General features: G+C 43.4%; 1 protein-coding gene across 1 annotated transcript in view; it reads right to left on the reverse strand.

The window, feature by feature from the left end:
* The window catches only part of NUP214 (nucleoporin 214), a 41,272-nt gene that overhangs the window by 18,709 nt on the left and 2,932 nt on the right, over positions 1 to 19,631 (reverse strand). Inside the window, exons 2-24 of the mRNA XM_014307122.1 lie at positions 18,146 to 18,341; positions 17,365 to 17,516; positions 16,903 to 17,107; positions 16,365 to 16,435; positions 15,951 to 16,014; positions 15,586 to 15,689; positions 15,171 to 15,277; positions 14,962 to 15,028; positions 14,320 to 14,443; positions 12,325 to 12,486; positions 10,808 to 11,264; positions 9,322 to 9,497; positions 8,697 to 8,788; positions 8,297 to 8,386; positions 7,807 to 7,956; positions 7,414 to 7,572; positions 5,125 to 5,228; positions 4,484 to 4,663; positions 3,941 to 4,026; positions 3,761 to 3,844; positions 3,195 to 3,440; positions 2,351 to 2,515; positions 1,759 to 1,867 (exon numbers count right to left, since the gene is read on the reverse strand). Coding sequence (XP_014162597.1) covers positions 1,759 to 1,867; positions 2,351 to 2,515; positions 3,195 to 3,440; positions 3,761 to 3,844; positions 3,941 to 4,026; positions 4,484 to 4,663; positions 5,125 to 5,228; positions 7,414 to 7,572; positions 7,807 to 7,956; positions 8,297 to 8,386; positions 8,697 to 8,788; positions 9,322 to 9,497; positions 10,808 to 11,264; positions 12,325 to 12,486; positions 14,320 to 14,443; positions 14,962 to 15,028; positions 15,171 to 15,277; positions 15,586 to 15,689; positions 15,951 to 16,014; positions 16,365 to 16,435; positions 16,903 to 17,107; positions 17,365 to 17,516; positions 18,146 to 18,341 — 3,350 coding nt within the window. The remainder of the gene's footprint in view (positions 1 to 1,758; positions 1,868 to 2,350; positions 2,516 to 3,194; positions 3,441 to 3,760; positions 3,845 to 3,940; positions 4,027 to 4,483; positions 4,664 to 5,124; positions 5,229 to 7,413; positions 7,573 to 7,806; positions 7,957 to 8,296; positions 8,387 to 8,696; positions 8,789 to 9,321; positions 9,498 to 10,807; positions 11,265 to 12,324; positions 12,487 to 14,319; positions 14,444 to 14,961; positions 15,029 to 15,170; positions 15,278 to 15,585; positions 15,690 to 15,950; positions 16,015 to 16,364; positions 16,436 to 16,902; positions 17,108 to 17,364; positions 17,517 to 18,145; positions 18,342 to 19,631) is intronic.

Below are 19,631 nucleotides of genomic sequence, written 5' to 3' on the forward strand. Positions count from 1 at the left end.
AGCCAGGATGTCTGAAGTAGCAAAAAGTGGTGAATTAACTTTGCTGGGTGAATGCTCTTCATTTTAGTGCTGAATCTGACTGGCAAGCATGGCTCATTTGGGTAGAATTTTTAGAAAGTACATTTTTATGAGGTCAGCTATAAAGTTAAACTGTAGAAAGCCTCCAAGATAGCAAGGAGCTAGCTGGTGCTCCATGAATTAGAGGTATCAATCAATACTGACAATCTAAAACTACTTGAAAGTAAGACAGGTCATTAACAGTTCAAGTAAAAATCAGTCTCATTGCATATTGCTCACTCACAACCTTCTCTGTGCACAGCCAGTACTTTCTACTTTTTTTCATCATAGTTCTGATGAAACAGAGGGTGGAAAGCTCTTCCTGGTCACAACACTACTTTTAGCCAAAAAATTCCCAAGCACAGCTGTCTACAAATTTGACTTTCAAAAGATGTAGCAATTCCCCTCCCCATTCCAGTTTATCACTTTTAGGAAGAAATAAAATAGCAAAAAGCACCCAAGCTGTTTCTCAATTAAAATGCAAAAGAAACCATGAAGTAAATGTCAAGGTCTCCAGTTGAGTACCACCACTGTGAGACTGTTCCCTTTTTAAAAAGCTAAATCAAAGGAATTCCACCTTTTTTCTTTGACAGTGAAGAGTACCAGTAAAGTACAAATGTGTGAAAGCCAGTGGTGATGCAACAACAGCAATTGCTCCAGGAGCTGCACATACAGCTCACTGCTATATGGATAAAGCATTTGCCACTCCATATATAATCAGAGATATGTGGTGAATTTATCCCTCTTCATGTAGTAAGCCCAACTTTGCACAGACTTCTCACTACTGCCCAGAACTGGCCATGTACTGCCCTGGTCTTAAGCAAGAGCATGAACTTTAAGTTAAGACAGTTCCAAGGTCATTACAATGACAGGGAAAATGCCTAGTCCTAGGCTGGTGACAGAGCCTGGTGATAAGGAAGAAATCTCTGGAATGAGCTGAGCTGGCTGTTGTCTGCAGGAAGCAGAGTAGGGAAGCCAAGTGTTACAGCTAACTCACAAGAAATGGTAACAAATTCAAGGTTAAATACCAGAAGTCAACGTTCCCAGTTTACTCCTGAGGAAGAGCCTGCAGCTCTGTAAGGTTCCAAAGTGACTGACCCCCAGTGACACCCAACCCTTCAGTCAAAATTCTGATGTCAAAACATTTGAGACAAGTTTCCAGAAAAGCCAGAGCACAGTTCTCCCTCCCTTCAGGGGGTGAATCTGGGAACAGACAGAAGAGGCATAACTCCAGAGAAGGTTCTCTCAGCAAAGGATGACAAAGTAGAAGGAAAACATCTGGAGAGCCTGAAGTCACAGACCACACTCAGTGACAGAGGGCTGCAATTCCCTCACTGAAAGAGGCAGAACAGAGGTAGTGATTTGAGAGATACCAGGCCCAAATTTCTTATTAGCAGTAAAACCACTGAATCCCAAAAGGAGAGGATGCAAATAAATGCATTTCACAGACAAATAGAGAAGGAGGTTAATACTGGTCTCATCATTTGTTCAGGACAAGCCATTAGCAATTCCTTGAATGACCTGGTAAGATCTTTTTTTCTTTCTTTCAACTCACAAAGCCAATACTCTTGTCTAAATGCACCCACTTCAGGTCTTACACAGCCAGACTCAGTGAAACACTGCTACTGCTCCCCACTGGCAGATGTGCTCCAGTGCAAATGCTACCGAAGGGCACCAGAAAGAAGGGCAGCACTCACTCACCCTATAACTGCAGAGGCTGCTGGGGTCAGAGCAGTAGACTTGAGTTCTCGAACATTCACCACCTGAGGAACGTTCTTCAGAGTTGATTCAGTCAAGGAGGTGCTCACAGCTTGAAGGAACAGAAAAAAACAGACAAAAAGAACCAGATGTAAAGAAAAACTCCATATGAAGCATTTAGTTTCATTCAATATGGCCTGAATAATTCCAAAAATATCCATCCAAGATTCTAGAACATATATAGTGTACCTGGCCTGAAACATTTGGAACCTCAGATTTCATTAAGGACAAAAGAAGTGGGCAGCAATCTATATAGTCGGTACATTTTTTGTTTGCTGAGCAAATCTATTATGAACTCTCTCTTACCAACATTGTAACACCTTCTGTTAACAGAAATGGGAGTTTCTCAGGTATTTTGTACTAGCAGCTTACAGGAAAAAGGAAGACAAAGGAACACTGGATAGCTCAGAGGTGCAACAACTACAGATGTGTGCCACATTTTGTTCGATGATCTCCTCCTTTGAGAGCACTAAATCCCTGTGAAAGCCCCATTCAGCTGCTCAGAGGTCACTTGGGCAATTAGCCATCCTTTTACCTGGGGACTGGTTAGCAGCCATCTGCCTCTGCAGAGCTGCAGCAGCAGCTGCTTGTGGTGCTGGAACAGTGACAGTGGGAGCAGGGGCTCCATGTTTCACAGTCTTTGTTGCAAGCATTGTACTGTCTGCCCCTTGTGGGATGATTCTGTTTGAAGATGTAGGCACTAAAAAATAAACAAATTAACAAAAGTATCAGTTAAATGTTTCTCTATAAATCAGGGAGTCTTTGGAAGCCTTTGCTGAACTGCAGTTCCTCTAAGTACACAGCTTCCTTCTGACAGGACTCATGTGCAGGCCATTCAAACAATCAACACAATCTGTCCCTGGCAGATTTTGGTATATCCCAAGGAATTTACTAAGTCTCAATAGATGTAATTTCAATGCATTAGAGGACTTTCAATTTGCTGTAACAGACACTTCTGCTGACACCTTATTTTTCTCTCTGGCTGCAGAGATTAAAGAAACCTCTCCTGCACAAGGAAAACTGAGTGTATGCAAATGCAGCTCTTACGGAGACTTGCTGGGCTTAGAACTCCTAACCTTGGCCACAGATGCAGCAGTACTCCAGTTTCTCAGTCTTCGGGCAATATTTTAGGTCACTGCAATTTGAAAGAACCAGGCAATCACAAAAGCACAATCAGTGAGTCAAGGTGGTTTAGTGCCTTTAGCTCAAGTTCACGAGGTTACAAAGCCACTCTGCTACTGCTCCTGGGAACCTGGCAAAGTAAATCTGTATCCTGCAATCTCATTTCTCCAGGGCCTGAAGCACTGGCAATGGATAACACAGTAGTTAAAGCTACCCACAAGAGCACATTGAGAAGAGACACTGCAAACACAACTCACACAAAGTACCCAGGGAGAGGTGTGGTTTCCCAAAGGATGGAGACTGAGCCATCAAACCAGGCTGGATTGAGGGAGTTCGGACCACGGGAGCATGACGAGGGACCTGGACTGGGGCAGCCTCTTCTTCCTGGTCCACTGCTTGGGAATCATCATTCTCCAGTGACTGGGAAACTGAGGATGTTGAGCTGACTTCATCCAAATCTTCATAATATCTTGTGGACAAGAAGGCAGATCGGGACAAACTTGCTGCAACATCAGAACCAAAATTCATTATTAAGTTGAGGGAACCATCCAGTGTAACAGCCATGACAAATGCACCCTATTTTAGGGCAGTCGCCTGTTGACTTGTTTAACTCATGCATTTAAGATTTGACTTCTTAAATGCCTGGAAAGGCAGCCTTAAACCAGGCATCAACTGAAGGCAAGTCCTTCTGAGAGCAGATGGGAGAACAGGAAAGAAGAAGTAGGGGTTGAGTAGTCAAAAGCCAATTTCTGGTCTCAGTCCCACAGCAACTAAGTCACCCTCCCAGAAAGCATATCAGACTTCTATAGTCACTAATGTTTACCTGGAGCTGTAGACCTAATTGGTGGAGTTTTCCTCTTGGCTAGAAAATTCCTCAACTGTGCCTGCTTCACTGGGGATAACTTAGCTGGAAAATGGAAGGCAGTTATTAGTCTACAGTCAAACTGCAAGTCAAAAAAAAAAAGGTAGTTCACATTTATGGCAGGAAGAAAGAATAAATTACCAGGTGCTTTGGGCAGAGGTTTTGCATGTGATTTCAAAGTAGTTTTCATCAAATCGTTGCGCAGGCTTTCAAGGTCACTGTCAAAACTGGGACAAGGCAGAGCAGTGAAAAAACAGCAGCAGAAAAAAGAAGCCAACCAAAGCAGGAACAAAACTGGGCCAAAGTAGCCACTAGAACCACTGGCATATTTAGAAGAACAATTGGCTCCTCTAGATACTGTCTGATGCACCTTTAACTATTTTGGAAACTTAAATAGTCATTCACTTCTTCCCCTGAAGTCAGACAGACAACTAGCAGTATCTCAGCCTGGAGGCTCTATTATCCCATCTACTAAAAAAACTCCTTAAACTTTTAGGGGAAATTTCTGCTAAGCATCAAACAGTGTCCAAGAATCCAACCAATAAAGTTATGTGTTACCTGGGCATGGTTTAGTATAATCTTTAGAACACCCTGTCCTCCCATACCATGCCCACAAAACATCATTGTCTGGAGGATGCACATTGCTGGGGACAAGAGAGAGGGGGGAATTCATGTTTCACACACCTCTGAGCACTGTTGAGAGGTGCATCACTGGGAACACTCCACTGAGATGTCTGGTTGTAGAGGCGCAGCTGCTGCAGGCTGTTCACCAGGTGGTTCAGTCTCTTCCTCTGCTGGTTGATGATTTCCCGGTTATTTGCCAGGGTGTTGAACAAAGTCTCTCGCTCAGGGACTATCAGACGCCTGCAGAGATCAGATCAAGAGACAGGGATAAGGACCATTCTGTGCATCTGGGCCACAGGCAGCAAGCAAACATCAATGGTTTAGTGGTTCTGGCTACTGAAACTCGAGGTCAATCACCAAAGCAGTTCAGTTCATTTCACATAAGATTTCTCCTTTGAATGTGCTGCCAGTTTATTTATTTAGCCTATTTGCTTTAAGATATTTTATCTATTAGAAAGGCTTAATTAGCTACCATCAATGAATTTCTGCAAAGCTTACAGTTTGTTTCTATAAGCACTATTTGTACTGTACACAGAGACACAACAAGCTTGTAACGTGTATGAAGCCAGAGAGTCTGAACCTATGGCTCCCATTATTGGAAACTTTATTTCCAGATCCCTTGAAAAAGATCTTTGTCTGTTGATTATAGACCAATTCCCAATTCACAGATGTAGTTCTGTACTCCAGTTTTAGTTACTTACTTCTGCTTTCTCTTCTGTTCCAGGTGCTGGTCCCACTCCAAATCCAGAACATCATTCACATCCTGAACAGCAAACTTCACGTACTGGTGCAAGCGCCGGATTTCCTGCCATGCAAAATAAAGTGAGCTTTAAATTCATTTCAGAAATCTCAGTTTCAGTTGAAGAAGATGAAGACTCTTTGGGCTCATTAAATCCAAGCCATGCAACACTTGCCCGTACTTCTGCCTGGAGAGTTTTGCCAGCACAACAGAACCCAACGTGGCGAAAATTTATGTAACAATCAATAGGGTACACATTGTCCAGGGTTTGCCCTGGACATTTCACCTCAGCTCTCAACTAAGAAATACTGTCCATAATATTTGCAAAACACAGCCAAGTCTTTACAAAAAGGATTTTACAAACACCAGGCATTATACAAAACAATCCTTATTTCAAATGCCACTTCCAGAGCATGAGTCACTCGGTCCCATCTTACAACACTGAAACTTCTAACAATTATAAGTGATCAAAGCTTTGCAGGCTGTTCACACGACTCTAGAATATCAGCATTCACAGACTATGATTCATGAAAGCACTCATGAATGCTCAAGCTCCCACAATAAGGCAAGGAATTAATTTGACTTTTATAGGTAGGAAAATAAAAATAAGTAAAAAGCAAGGACAGAGAGTAAAGAGACTTATCCATGACCACACAGCTGCACAACTGCAGCAGCTATGCCAGAGACCTCTGGCCTCAAGCTCTGCTCCCTAAGCAAACCCAGAGCTCAGTCTCATTCCTGTGATCCCTCCTGCCTGGCATGGCATGGCCCTGGCCTGAACTCCAACCTTGTAAAATGGAAATGGGAACTGCAGCTGGTTTCAGCTCATCTCAACAGAATGTTCACCTAAATACGATGAAGCAGCCAAGGAGCACAGCTTGAGAAGAATTCCACTGTAAATGCTTTCAAGATACAGCATGGAATTCTAGTGGGACCTCTCCAACCTGAAAGCAAACCCAGTCCTGCTGTGGGCTTAGTGTTAAACACTGCCAAGGCCAGGTTTCCTTTCCCCAGCACCTACATGGCAGCAACTCTCTGGATACCAAACTGGTAGAGCTGGACATCAGAAAAGTCTCAGGGTATCGAAAACTTCATTGAAAACTAAGACACAAAGCTGCCTAAGGGAGCTTCTCACCCAGGAGAATGGGGATGATGCAGACTGAGCAAAATTTCAGAGTCAGCACACAGCTTTCTCAAAGCAAACTTCCACAAAGTTGACCCAAGAGCTCTCTCATTCCATTCAAATCCACTTCCCCTTCTCTCCCACTGTGTTCTACTTTCCTCATGGTCCTTTCTGTACACAGTGAAACACATACTTCAAGATTATCATCTCTCTGAAGTCACAAGCATAAGCTTCAAATGTCACAGCGACATGCTGGACATCAAAGCAGGCATGCAATTAAGACTGTGAATCAATCAACAGAATCCAGGTGAAGATTAGAGATCAGACCTAAAAGAAATTACTTTGTGTCAGCTGATTTCTAATAACTGCATGCATGGTCTTGATACCTAATGCCACAAAGATGACATTCAATTATGCCTTCAACCTGCCAGTCAAACCTCTTGAGGGGAACTTATCAGTGTATAAAAGACCAAGTATCATTTGTAGGGCACATTCACTCTATTTTGCTTAGGGTTAAAGAGCCTTCATCACTAGAGCTGTAACAAATAGTGCTTCACCCCTTCTTTCTTTCTTGTCTTTGAAAGCTTCTTTATGTACTGCTGGTTATTTTCCTTTGTGCCCCAGCTTTCAGAATATCATTAAGCTTTATGCTCCACCATCCATGAAATTAACCACACAATTCTGTAAGTCATAATAAATCATCAAATTGTTCCATAAGGCACTTGCTGAAGATAAAAATAATTCTAAGAACTCTTCTATAAAGTGTAGGAAAAAAACCCAACATTCTTTTAACTAAATCCCTGAGCAAACACTACAGGCTGAGAAGGAACAGGATGTCAAGAGTCACATTCTAAGATTAGAAGACAGATCTCAGGTGAACTACATCCCCTTCAGGAGGAGTTTTGAATCATCACTGCAAATGGCAACAACAGAGGGGAGCTTCAGGAGAGGATTTCCAGCAGCTCTTGCAAACTCATGGAAACCAAAGCTCACCACACATTTACAAGACTATTTAGTGAAACAGCAAATACTTAGGGCAGAACAAGAATGCTAGGAACTTGCACACACAAGCCTAAGTTGTATTTGATTTAAAGCTCTCTATCAGAAGTTGGCTGACATGATTCATACCTGAAGTTGTGCTTCACTCTTGGGATCCAAAGGTTTCTTATAGAGCAAGTGTAAATACCCCGAGCTACGATTCTGTTCGTTCTGTTCTTTAGCCTCTTCTACTCCTGCAAATCCCTCCAGCAGGGTTGTCTTCAGAATACTGATATCTCCATGAAGTGACTGCAAAGTGAAATGGAACAGATGGGACAAGGTTCAAGGTAACATTTTCTACTGCCATTTCTAGCAAAAGGGCTCCTGCAAGCATCTGTCTGAAAGCACAAGTGCAAATGCCAGCCCCTCATTAACACAGCAGAGTCAGATATTCCCTCTGTAGTTCAGCTATAGCAGGTTAAGGAGGACCATCAGGTGAGGAAGAGTCACTGGTGGTTCACAGTTTGAAGACAGCCTGCTCACCTCTGTTGTCTCTTTAATTTCCAAGAGGAAGGTGTGAAGATCCTCTGACTCAGTTCGCAGCATCTTCATTTCCTCTGGAGTCCCAACTTGGAAACAGGCTTTGGAAGTCCTGGCCTTCAGCTCCTCCATCTCCTTTTGGAAATGTGCAATCTGCAAGGCCAAGTGGAAGAAAGGGCAGCCGCTGAAAACACAGCAGGGACTAGAACAAATGTCTCAGCTCTTGGATCATGCCTCAACTACACCATAAACACTGGTCACTTTGCAGCCAAAGCAGGAAATTCTTCTTGAACATTAACAGGAAAGAATACTCCATCTTCTCAGCACAGTGACTGAAGATGACTGAACAGGACACACAAATAACAACTACAAACCAGGCTGATCATCTTAGGAAAAATTTCCATTCTGATTCCTAAACTACTTACAGACACCATCAGAACACAAGCTGAAGTGTTTGTGTGGCATTATGAAGAAAACTGCTTGAAAATCTCACCTCCTCCCTGATTCCTGCTATGACAGGGTCTGACTCCTTCCACTGATGGGTCTGTTTCTCTAAAGCTGTGCTGGGGAGTGCTGATTTGCCCTGGGGAAAAAAAAGACAAAACCAAAACCAATATTAAGTATATATCCATTGCAACGGGGAGCTGAGAATATCAAAAAAGGCCTGGTGTTAGAAACTCCATCCAGACACTCTGGTTGTAACAAGTCAAAATACAGCTCTCTAAAGACATGCAGAAAACGTTGTTTAGAACCACAGATTTGCTACTGTTTCAAAATCAGGACTTAGCTAATTCTTTGACCTAAGAACATCAGTTCAGTCCAAGGAATTCTAAGCAATTTATGGGCCATGAAAAACATTCACCCTCCAAAGAAGCCAGTCAAATTCTTGTTACCTGAGTAGAGCTTGGCTTTGCTGCTGACGGGGTGACTTTGGCTGTCTTCTGTACCAAGGAAGCTGAAGGAGGATTTTGAGCAGGACGTGCCACTGGAATTTAATAAGAACAGTAACTGATGAAGTTAAACAAAGCTTGAGGAAACAGGCTGTGATGAGAAACAATCAGCACTATCAAATCCAAAAGCAGTAGTGCTATGGGCCCCAGTGCAAGAACACACCTTCCTCAGGTGCCTTTTCACTTCCATTCAACTTCTCTTGTGACTGCTTTGAACTCTGGTCAATGCAGATGGAAGGTAAGGCACTGATTTGTGCAGCTGCCCAGAAACCCTTAGAGCACTGAAAATGCCAGAACTTCTGGGTGAACTTAAGCAGCTGAATATAATTATTTCACATATGGCTCTCTCAGAAATAGAGCACAAATGGAAAAAATGCTCAGTTTCAAGACAAAGTGATTCACATCATGATGGTGTGCCAATATAGGCACACCATCAGGAGGGCCTCTGGAGCAGGAAAAGCAACAGGCAAAACAAGCAAAAAGCCAAATGAAGCTCCCTGTGTCCTAAAACATTTAGAATGTTTTTTTTATAATGCATTATTCCCAAAAACAGGGATCAGACTCCTACCTGTGGCAGGCACAGGGGATGAAGTCTTCAGTGGCGTGGCAGGAGGGGCTGCAACAGGCGTGGACTGGCTCAGAGAACCTCCAGGAGCAGTTTTGGAACTGGTTGAGAAGGAAAACATTGTGGAGGTGCTTTGCCCACTGCTGCTTGTGGGAGAAGAGGTGTCTACAGCACTGAACCTGCAACAGAATGAATAAATGAATGAGTGAATGAATGAATAAATGAATGAGTGAATGAATGAATAAATGAATGAGCATCCCCTGGGATCAGCAGCTACTCAAGCTCCAGATACAAAATCACGAGTGTAGCTTCTGGAGATAGTGGGAAGGAGCCATTCAGGATAATTTCTGAATACATGGAACCACAAAGACTTCTTAGATCCTCCCATGAGCCAAAGCTAAATGCCAGCAAAAAATACTACCCTGCTTCAAATACACCTCATCATTTTGTTCCAGGTATAGCAAATCTGAGCTGCCCTTCAGTGCTCATCTCAGAGTAAGGCTCAAAGAGAAATTCTGCAAGAAAATATGAATTTCTATTCATTTGCAAACTCAGCTCCTCCAGGCAGCCAATTTAAATATTCAGCCAATTCACTGGTGTATCATTTGCTTTATACACAAAATATAAAAAGCCCTAAGAGCTCCCATCAGATTCTGGTGTAGTAAAGATTTTTCTAATTCAAAAATAATCATTTAAACTATCAGAAATTTTTTTTGATGCATTTACACGCAAGTTCTTCTCCTTAAAAAGCAGCTCCAATTAACATAGCTCTGTGTTTTAAACCACTTTTCCTAAAAATAAAGAGCAAGTCTCAGGAGTTGGCGGGAAGAGTGAGTATATGACATCTGAGAACACTGAAACCCATTTTACATAGTTTCTAATCAATATTAGTTTTTTTCAGTCAGTGTGAACAAGCTTTGAAGGTTCCAGATCCTGTGCTCAGTGAGCAAGTGTCCATTTAAGAACACAATCAAAAGGTCTGGCACCTTCTCTGCTGAACACAGAGTGGCAAAGCAATCCATCAGCTGTCGCTCCAGCTTCCTCTCAGGCTGGGGGTAAGGAACCTTCAACAAACTGTCAGAGAAACTTGCGCTATCACCACCTCACTAAAACAATTCCAGACAGAAGAGATTTCCCAGCAGTCCTCAGCCATGATATGCATCAAAACAAAGCATGGAATCACTGTTTGATGCCTAGGAAACAAAGATATAAACCCCCCTAAGTCTCTGGCAATTTATCAGTCTAAATTTTTGGCATTGTCCCTTGACTAGTACCCATGAACAAAACCTCTGGCATGGAAGCACTGAGGGTTTCCACAGCCACAACACTCTTGGATAAAGAGGGGCTTCCTCAGTGCTTTCCTGGGAATGTGGGGAACTGCTGTCAGGGCAAAAAGCCAGACACCATCTTCAGAACCACCACACAATATCCATGTCTACAGCAATTTAACAAGTACCCAGCCCCTGCATTCACTGCTGAATCTATTTACTTCTCATTGAGGTTCGCTTTGACTGAAGAAGCTGAAGGTGCAAAAGATGACTTCTGTGCAGCAGGTGCTGTGGAGAGCAATGGCCCAGATGAGCTGTCTGCAGCTGGTTTAAAGTTCAAGGAGCCAAAAGGAAAAGAGGTGGCAGGAGCTGTTGTAGTGCTGCCCACAGAAGCAGGAGTCATGGATGCCTTGGAAGAAGCAGAGGAGAAGGAGAATGTTGCTAGTCCAGTCAGAGCAGGAGTCTGGGCTTGCTTGGAGGCATCAGTCGCAAAGGAATATGGTGGAGGATCACTGCCTGTGGAGCCAGGAGCCTTCACAGCTGAGGGCATGAAGGAAAAAACAGCTGCTCCACTCCCTGCTGGAGGCTGACTTGAGGTGGGCACAGTGGGAGCAACAGCTGGTGCTGTGTCAGGCTTTAGAGAAGTTGGAGGAGTGGTTGGACTTGCGGCAGCACTCCCTGCAGGAAGAAAATGGGAAAGGAGAAGGCTCATGGGGCTGCATTGAGTAACAGCAGAAGGTATTGCAAGCCCAAATCTGTTTAATATGGACAGCTCAGCACTGCTTCTCTCACTGGACAGTGAGGAAGAGAGATGGCAGAGCTGGGCTTGCAGTCCCCAATCCCAGCAAGTGATACAGAAACTGTTCTAAGTCATGATCAATACAACAATCTGTTCAGATTAATGTTGTCTGCAGTTTCCTGTGAAAAAACTTCACCTTCCTCCATTGATTTTGATGAAGTTCCTGCCATCTCAAATAAAATAAGCAGTAAGCATACAAGTTAGCCAGCACTGCAGGAAGGCAGGCTGCCAAAAAACAGCTTTCTGGCTGGGAAAGGAGAAGCAAATTTGGGCACAGGGGAGAAAATGGTGCATTTGCAATTATTTCTCCATGAATGCAGACAAGCAAAACAATCATCTTACCTGCCTACATCATACTACACAGGGCAACACATCTATAACTCAAACAAAACTACTCCTATTCACCAGCTGACACAATTTTGACAGTGCTGAGGAAAGCTTTAAATAAGGTTTAAAAATAATTTTGTTTAAATAGGATTTTTCTGCAGTCAAACACCTTAGCTCATATCATGACCTCCTGTGGCGAAACTATGGAGGAAAATCATCACCTCTCTGAAGGGTGCAGGTCAGGCTCAGAGCTGGGCAAAGAGCCTCCTAAAACTGGTTTGGCCCTATTCTGCAAAGGCTGATTGCACAGGAAAGTCTAAATGCACAGCCTGCAAAGTGCCTGAGATCCCACAAACAAACTCAATGATCTTAGAAGCCTTTTCCAAACCAAATGATTCTGTGATTTGGTGAACAGGACTAAGTAATTTCACACTCATGCACAAAAGACAGAACAGTCCTGGGAGCTCAAAATACCCAAGAACTGCTCACCATTATCATTATAAAAAAACAAAATGTTTTCTGTGACCACATGTGTCTGACTACTGAACTGACAGATCAGTATGACAAAGACCCACAAATCCCGGGGCTCCCCTGAGCCCCTGGAGCACTCACCTGCTGCCTTTGGAACTCTCTCCCCTGCCAACTGCAGCGGCTCCGGGGTCACAATAAGTGACCTGACTCCTGGGTTTTGGTTGATCATGTGAAATGGGCAAAGCACACCATCCGTAGAGAGCAGGATCAGAACTGGAGCTGGAGCAAGGATCTTCTCATCACCTGCCAGAGACCACACATAAGTCCTACAGTCAAAGCTTCCTATTCTGTTCCTACTGGAATTGCATCTTTCAATACTTCTTACATTTCTGCCTTCTTGCTTTCATTTGCATCTTTGTTCCCTCGCTTCTCTGTCAGTGCTCAGATCTTTCTTTATCCTTTTGTATTCCTTTATGTTTCTGACTTCATGTTTTATAAAAGGGTTGTTTGACAATCGAATGTCATCTCCTGAATGACAAAGCCCAACTTTCACCCATCAATTCCTGTGCCAAGCTTTTTCAGATTTTGAAGCAGTCATTTTCTCTCACTGATACTCTGCTCCCTCCTTCAATTCCTTTCAGCAATCCCCACATTCCATTGGGCCCTGTCTCCTCATTAACATTCATATGCATAAACTACAAAATGGAATTGCTACAGAGGAAGCTTTTTAACTTTAAAGAAAACCAACATCAAACAAATATCCTCGTGATCTGAACCACTGACATAAAATATTTGTGTTTTATGCAGCTGCTTTGTGAGTCTGCTTCAGTACAAAAATTCTCAGAACAGTTAAAGGCTCCAGAACACTCTCTGTATTTCTAAAATTCTGTAATGGTTTAACTGTGCTTAATTACATGCAAAAACCCAAACCCAACACATATACAGCACAGGAAAAATCTGCTATAATCACGGTGCTTTGTTTGTCAGGCAGCAGAGTGAACAGCCATTTTTCTTTACTATTAGCTCTTCAGGAAAACCATGCTAGGGAAGGGCAGTTTCCACTTGGGAACAAGCTCCAGCACAAATCAGGTTTCTCTGCAACCTAAACTTGCTGTGAACTGCAAAGCCAATTAATGTGTAGCCAAACTCTTGTGTCAGAACACAGAGAATGTGTTAGCAAAAAGCTTCTCCAAAAACCTTTTAAAAAACTCTGAGGCAGCATAACATAAGCTTTAAAAGAATCTGTCCTGACAGATTTCTTAATCCAGTAACTGTATAGATTAACAGAGAAAAGGCTTCAAATTCAATTTGGCATTCAAGTACAATGTTTGACCTCAATTCCCTACTGCAGGGGTTTTTTTCAGGTAAAGGTCTCAGTTAACTGGCACCCTCCTGTGCTCTTCAGGAACTCCTGACTGCAGTACCTTCCACTCTGCCTGAAGGCATCTCTATTTCCATCTGTCTCTGGCCTTCAAGGTAGAATTCTCAGAATTCACTGAGATGCAACACAATAGCTCAGATGTAGCTTCAGACTTTGACAAAGTGCTTTGAAGGGCCTTCAGGCAGCACAGAAGGTACAGCAATAATGCAGCTGAGATGTAGAGCACAGCAGGGTTTAGGCAGTACAGACCCTGTGCTTTAATGCAGAATTAAAACCTACGCATTCACCTCAGCGATCTTTGCTGTTTCTGGCTTTGAAACCAACCCGCTTTTCCTTTAGATCCATGCAAATGTACTTGATACAAAACAGTTCTGCGAAAGGACATAAGTGACAAGAATAAAGAACACCTCATGGGCAGCCTGAAATCCCCAGTGTTGGAACACGACTCCTTTAAACTCACTAAAATCTCAGTTCTGGGGACAGATGTAACTCAGGAGCTTTGTTTGTCATGTCTGTTGGTGTCATATCCCAGGAAGCTGAAAGCTCCAGGAAAAAAATGTATTTAACACTTCACCCCTGAATCCTCACACAGAAGTAAAGCCACGTGCTGTGGGTTTGGTATTAAAACAGCAGAAGGTGTGTTGGTCTGCCTTTCAGAATGATCTCCAGAACTCCGATCACAAGGCTCTCCGTCAAAAATATCAAATATAATGAGGTTTTTGGACTACTCCACAAGAAAGACAACCAAGACTTACTGATCACGATGGGCATGTTACTGGTGTAGTCCACAGCAACACCAACAGGCAGAGTGTCATCACTTTTATCTGTCAGAGGAAGTTCTGCTCTGCTAGAGTCCTCCAAAACCCATGATTCCCAGTTCTGCAAAAAGGAAAATTATTGTTACATCAACTACTGCTTTCCTGTGACCAGCCTTCTTCAGCACTCCAGCCTACAACAGCTGGAACATCAGGTAGAGAGTATCTACTTAAATTTGTCAGATTAACAAATGCCAGAAAGATCAGGGTCCTTCACAGATTTGTGTGTGACTTCTCATGTATCACTGCATGTCAGAGGTCAGAAATTTCTAATGCTTAACTTCAACTGATGACCTCACATCAATCACTTTATTACAGTGAATTTGACCAAATTTTGAGACTGCCAAGTGAATAATGAAAAACAGACTTCTGGTACTTGGTTCACAACACACATCTCTTGTTCATTTAAGAGTTATCTTCAGATTATGTACAATTTAGAAGCTTGTTTAGTTTTGGGATGTCTTCAAAAAATCATCCTCTCATGGTATTCCAGGTCTTATATAGGTTACACTTGGGGAAAGAAAATGCACATTTGCACAGATGCAATACAAAATACATTCCAAAATGGAGTAAAAATATTACCTGATCCCCCTGCCTGGCAAGAATGCTGACTTCTGTAGAAGCTGCTGAAGCTGCCAGAACTAGATCCCTGTAAGCATGGACACAAACAGGTTAAAACTAACAGTCCACTGCAAGGTCTACAAAAAGGAGGAACACAATCTATGGAGAAGCACTGACCCCTCAGACATGCATACCAAGGGAAGGACTTTGCCATGATTCCTGCCACTCACCATTCCTCCACAAAATTGAGGAAGTAATGATGCTGTCTCTCAGTGCAGCTCGTGTAGCACGGCTCCATGAAATTCACAAACTTCTCTGGTCGCTTCTCTTCCTTTTTCTGTAGGATCAACATTGATAATTTATCCTTCAATGCACCGGGCAAGTAATCTCCCTTAAATTTGACAGTATCAGGGCACACCAATAACATCATAATTGGATCTCAGCAGAAAACAATTTACCCATTGATTTTCAGGTGGATCCTACTTCCTCCACTTAATCCCGCAATCTCAATCCCATGATTTACAGCAATATCAAACTCAAATTGTATGTGGTGCCAATATCAACAACAAAAGGAACTCTCTATTGTCATGAACAAGTCAGGAACAGGCAACAGACACTTGTGTCATTGTGACTGCTGGCACTTACAGGCAATATGGCTATGACCACTTGTGGAGACATCTCCAGTGTCCCATCAGCCTCTGCATACACGATGGCAAAGACATACGTGCTAATCCAAAGTACATCCAAAACTGAAAGAGAAAGCAAATACCTCAGCCAGAAACACTTTAAAGTAATACTTCCTTGTTGATTGTAACTGTGCACAGCACACAAAAGGAAATGACAAACAAACGGCAACTAACTCCTAAACTACCAAGCTTAAGAACCACAGAAAATCACACTGTAATTTCATAACCATTGCTATACAGCTGCTATAACTCAAGACAACAGGGGAACAATGAGCAAAATATTTTTGAAGAGAAAACAAGTTAAAAAGTAATAAAAAGATGCACCTTTAACAGGATTGTCCGAGTCATAAAAGGGAGGACAAGGGATTACTTTCTTCTCCTGCAGATTCTGCAAATAAAACAACTCTTAACTATACAGAAAAGGCAATGAACAAATCTAATTGCAAGTTTTGCAAAAAGCCCAGAGAACTGGTTTAGAGCAACTCACACATTCTTTAACACTCATCATGGGCCACTCTGAAATCATGACTTCAGTGACCAGTGCAAACCTTAAACTAAACCAAATATTGGCCTAAGACACTTGAATATTACTGAAACACTTGTGTAGCATCACATGGCTCACACCATGTGCCACCTAACCAAATTCTGCAGTTTGTGATACAAAAACCAATCAACCAATTGAAAAAAAATCCAACAAAATACCATATTTCATAAGGCCTTAACACCACCAATACTCACAGGCAGATATTGCACCACAGTGCCATTTTGCCTCCCTGCAGCCAGTTGTTTTCCCTTTGGGCTCCAACACACTAGGCAAAAAAAAAAGATAATTTCATTAGCCCTAAGGAACTGGAGACGCCCCATAAAAACAGGACCAATAAGTTAAAACTGCTAATTTTTTCACTGAAAAAAAAATGAATCTGAATCAAACAAGGCATCATCCAGTCACAGAGAAGGCAGGACTATACAGGTCAAAACCCAACAGGTGATGATGCTTATTTGCATGTTTTCCTGGAAATGAGTCAAGCCTGAGACAGCACAAACCACCGGTGGGCACGTGTGGTAACTCACAAGACTCAGCTGCTGCAATCAACTGGGAAAGAGCAATTCCACTGCAACATATTTTCTGAGTCTCACTGAGTTTAAACCCTTCCTTTTTGTTAAGAATTTTAAGAAACCTCCTCCTGAGACAAGCAACCTCTGTTTATACTCCTCTTAATCAGTGTTTCCTCTTTAGTGTCCAACATTCTGAGTGCCCTCCAAGGCTGCCACTCACCAGATGTGACAGCAGCAGAGGATGGGAGTGTGGCATAGACCTTCACAGAGTCTGTGACCTGCAGGACAGAGATGCTGCCATCGGACAGACAGATGGCCACCATGGTTGCACTGGCAGGGTTCCACTTCAGGTCGTTGACCATGGCTGCACCTCCTGAGTCCTTGGCCAGTTTGTGACAAGCAAATGCATGTTTCTGCTGTTTTGCCTTTTAGGGAACACAAATACACAAGACAGTCAAAGTGGAGCACAAAACCAAACTCTCCTGAAGCCACAGTTCAAAGCAGTCTTGACCAGCCTATAAATTAACCACTGATAAAAACAAGCAGATTTTGAGCAACTCCTTTACAAGACAACCCTCACAGAGACAGAAAACCCCACCCCAGCTACATCTCTCCTCTACTGTATTCTGAAAAAAACCCCAAACCCCAAACCAAAGGCAAACCCACTTGGCATGGGCTGTACCTGATTTAGGAATGTGCGGACATCAAAAAAGCTGATGAAGGACCCGACCTCACTGGACATCATACAGACAGACAGGGTGAGATTGTCACAGCTCAGAGCCAGGTGCTGCACAGGAAACTTCATGGGAACCAGAGTACTCTGAATATTCTCCACTTAAAACACAAAAGGAAAGGAAGATGGAATGAAAGGGACAAATTTAAATAGCAGGAATTGATCTTGTAAAACGAGACAATAAATTTATGCAATAATCCTCAGTCCCATGAACAGCAGCTATCAAAGGTAACACACAGAAAAACTGAATGAAAACAAATCCCTTCATCTCTATCAAAACAATCTTGAGAGTTGCCAAATTTCTAAGAAAAGAAAACGCCACCTTCCTTCCTCAGTAACCTGAGTAATAATAAGTGGAAAGATTTTTGGCTTTATTTATGTATGTAGAGAGTGGAACAGTTACTAAGGAGAATGAAAACCACTTTGCACTCAGGTGGTGGAGCAGTGGTTGCTTCTCCTCTCCTGGACAGTCATTTAGTCAGAGTGGGTAACTCAGTGTGAAAACTGCCTCAGTGTGTCCCTCCACTCTCACACATCCCTGACACATGCACAGGGTCAAAGAATGGCCACCAACCACTGTTTCTGCCTTCCCCCACAAGAAAATGTGGCAATTCAAATGCCTGACAGAGAATGGCAAGGACTGTAACATGTATCAGAAGCCAAGAGCTCCATGTTATAAACCCCTACAAACCTGTCTCTGCCAAACCCATGAGATTTAAGTGTGTCCTACCAATTTTATTGGGGTCTTCTCCCAGCTGTTTCTGCATGAGAAGATCTCTGGTGTGGAAGATCTGCAGGCTGGTCCCTCCTCCAGCAAAGACCAGCCCATATTTGTTGGACACTGCGAGGAGGCTGGAGCGCTCTTTGGGGAGGTCATCAGGAGAATCAAAGATGCGAACCTTCTTCAGTGCTCTGAACTGAAAATCCTGTTTGAGACAGTTGGGAAGAGGCTGCTCACATGCTGCTCAAGAGGAACAGTTTACTTTGGCTTCTCTAAGACAGTAGGAACCTCTCCATGAGGCTCCTGCACACCCAGGCAGCCTCTTGCATTTTCTGTCTCATCCATGCAAGACTGAGATCACACCACTTTTTTTTTTCATTAGTTAAATCTCACTTGTACCCAGTGCTTGTGTTCATAAAATCTGCCTGGGACATCTGACCTTCTCAGGAGCACACCAAAACCAGCCAAGGGATACAAAGGGAAAGGAATAAAGAAAAGATGGGACAGGACTGAACAAAACTTGCTGCTACATGCACACATTTGCTAAGCCATGTGCCAGTAACTCCACTAAAGCACCTGAGTTATTCCCAAATAACTGCACTAAATAAGTACATTCCTGCAATCTGAGGAGGATGTAGGAACTCAGAAACTTCTGCAAAACAAACTGCCCAACTACCCTGTTTTTTGAGGGCAGAAGGCAGCTGCACAAAGACCAATAATCACCCCAGGAATCTGTTCCCCCATGTCCCTTCTCACACCAACACTGGGTGACACAGGATGGGCTAGGCTGGCTCCACACAGCAAGACTCCAGCTCACACTGCCCCACAGCCACACATCCCCAAACCAGGAGATCCCAGCACAAGGCATGCTGACAGGAAGACATAAAAATATATCACTCTTCTTCCAAAACAAGGCTCCTCCAACTCTCCTTCATCCCTGAACTGATCAAGGATGAGGCTTGGAGCAACCTAGTCTGGTGGAATGTGTCCCTGCCAGTAGCACGGGTTAGAACGAGATGAGCTTTACAGTTCCTTCCAACCCAAACCATTCTGTGATTCCTTCCCCAAGCATTAAACACCCCTCTATACCAAGGCCATGCCAGCCTTCCCTTTTCTACCCCACAGGCTTGTACCACACTATAGTGGAAACTCCTCAAGACTGCCCAGAAATACTCCAGTGTCCCTCACTGGAGATATTCCCGACCCGTTTGGACGCAATCCTGTGCCGTGTGCTCTGGGATGAACCAGTCAGAGCAGGAAGGTTTGCTGAGATGACCACTGTGGTCCCTTCCAGCCTGACCCATCCTGCAGCTGTTTCACAAACACTGCAAGGATGTCTCAAACAGCCCCGCCATATCCCGAGCCGACCCTCCCGGTTTATCAGCCCCACGGTCCCAACCAAGCCTCCCCCAGCACCCACCACCGCTCGCAGCCCAGGCCGAGCCTTCTCCAAGCCCCGTTCCCCTCCCGCTCCAAGCCAAGGCCCCCCGGCCCG

Source organism: Geospiza fortis, unplaced genomic scaffold, assembly GCF_000277835.1.
Source record: "Geospiza fortis unplaced genomic scaffold, GeoFor_1.0 scaffold27, whole genome shotgun sequence".
In the NCBI taxonomy this organism is placed as follows: Eukaryota; Metazoa; Chordata; class Aves; order Passeriformes; family Thraupidae; genus Geospiza; species Geospiza fortis.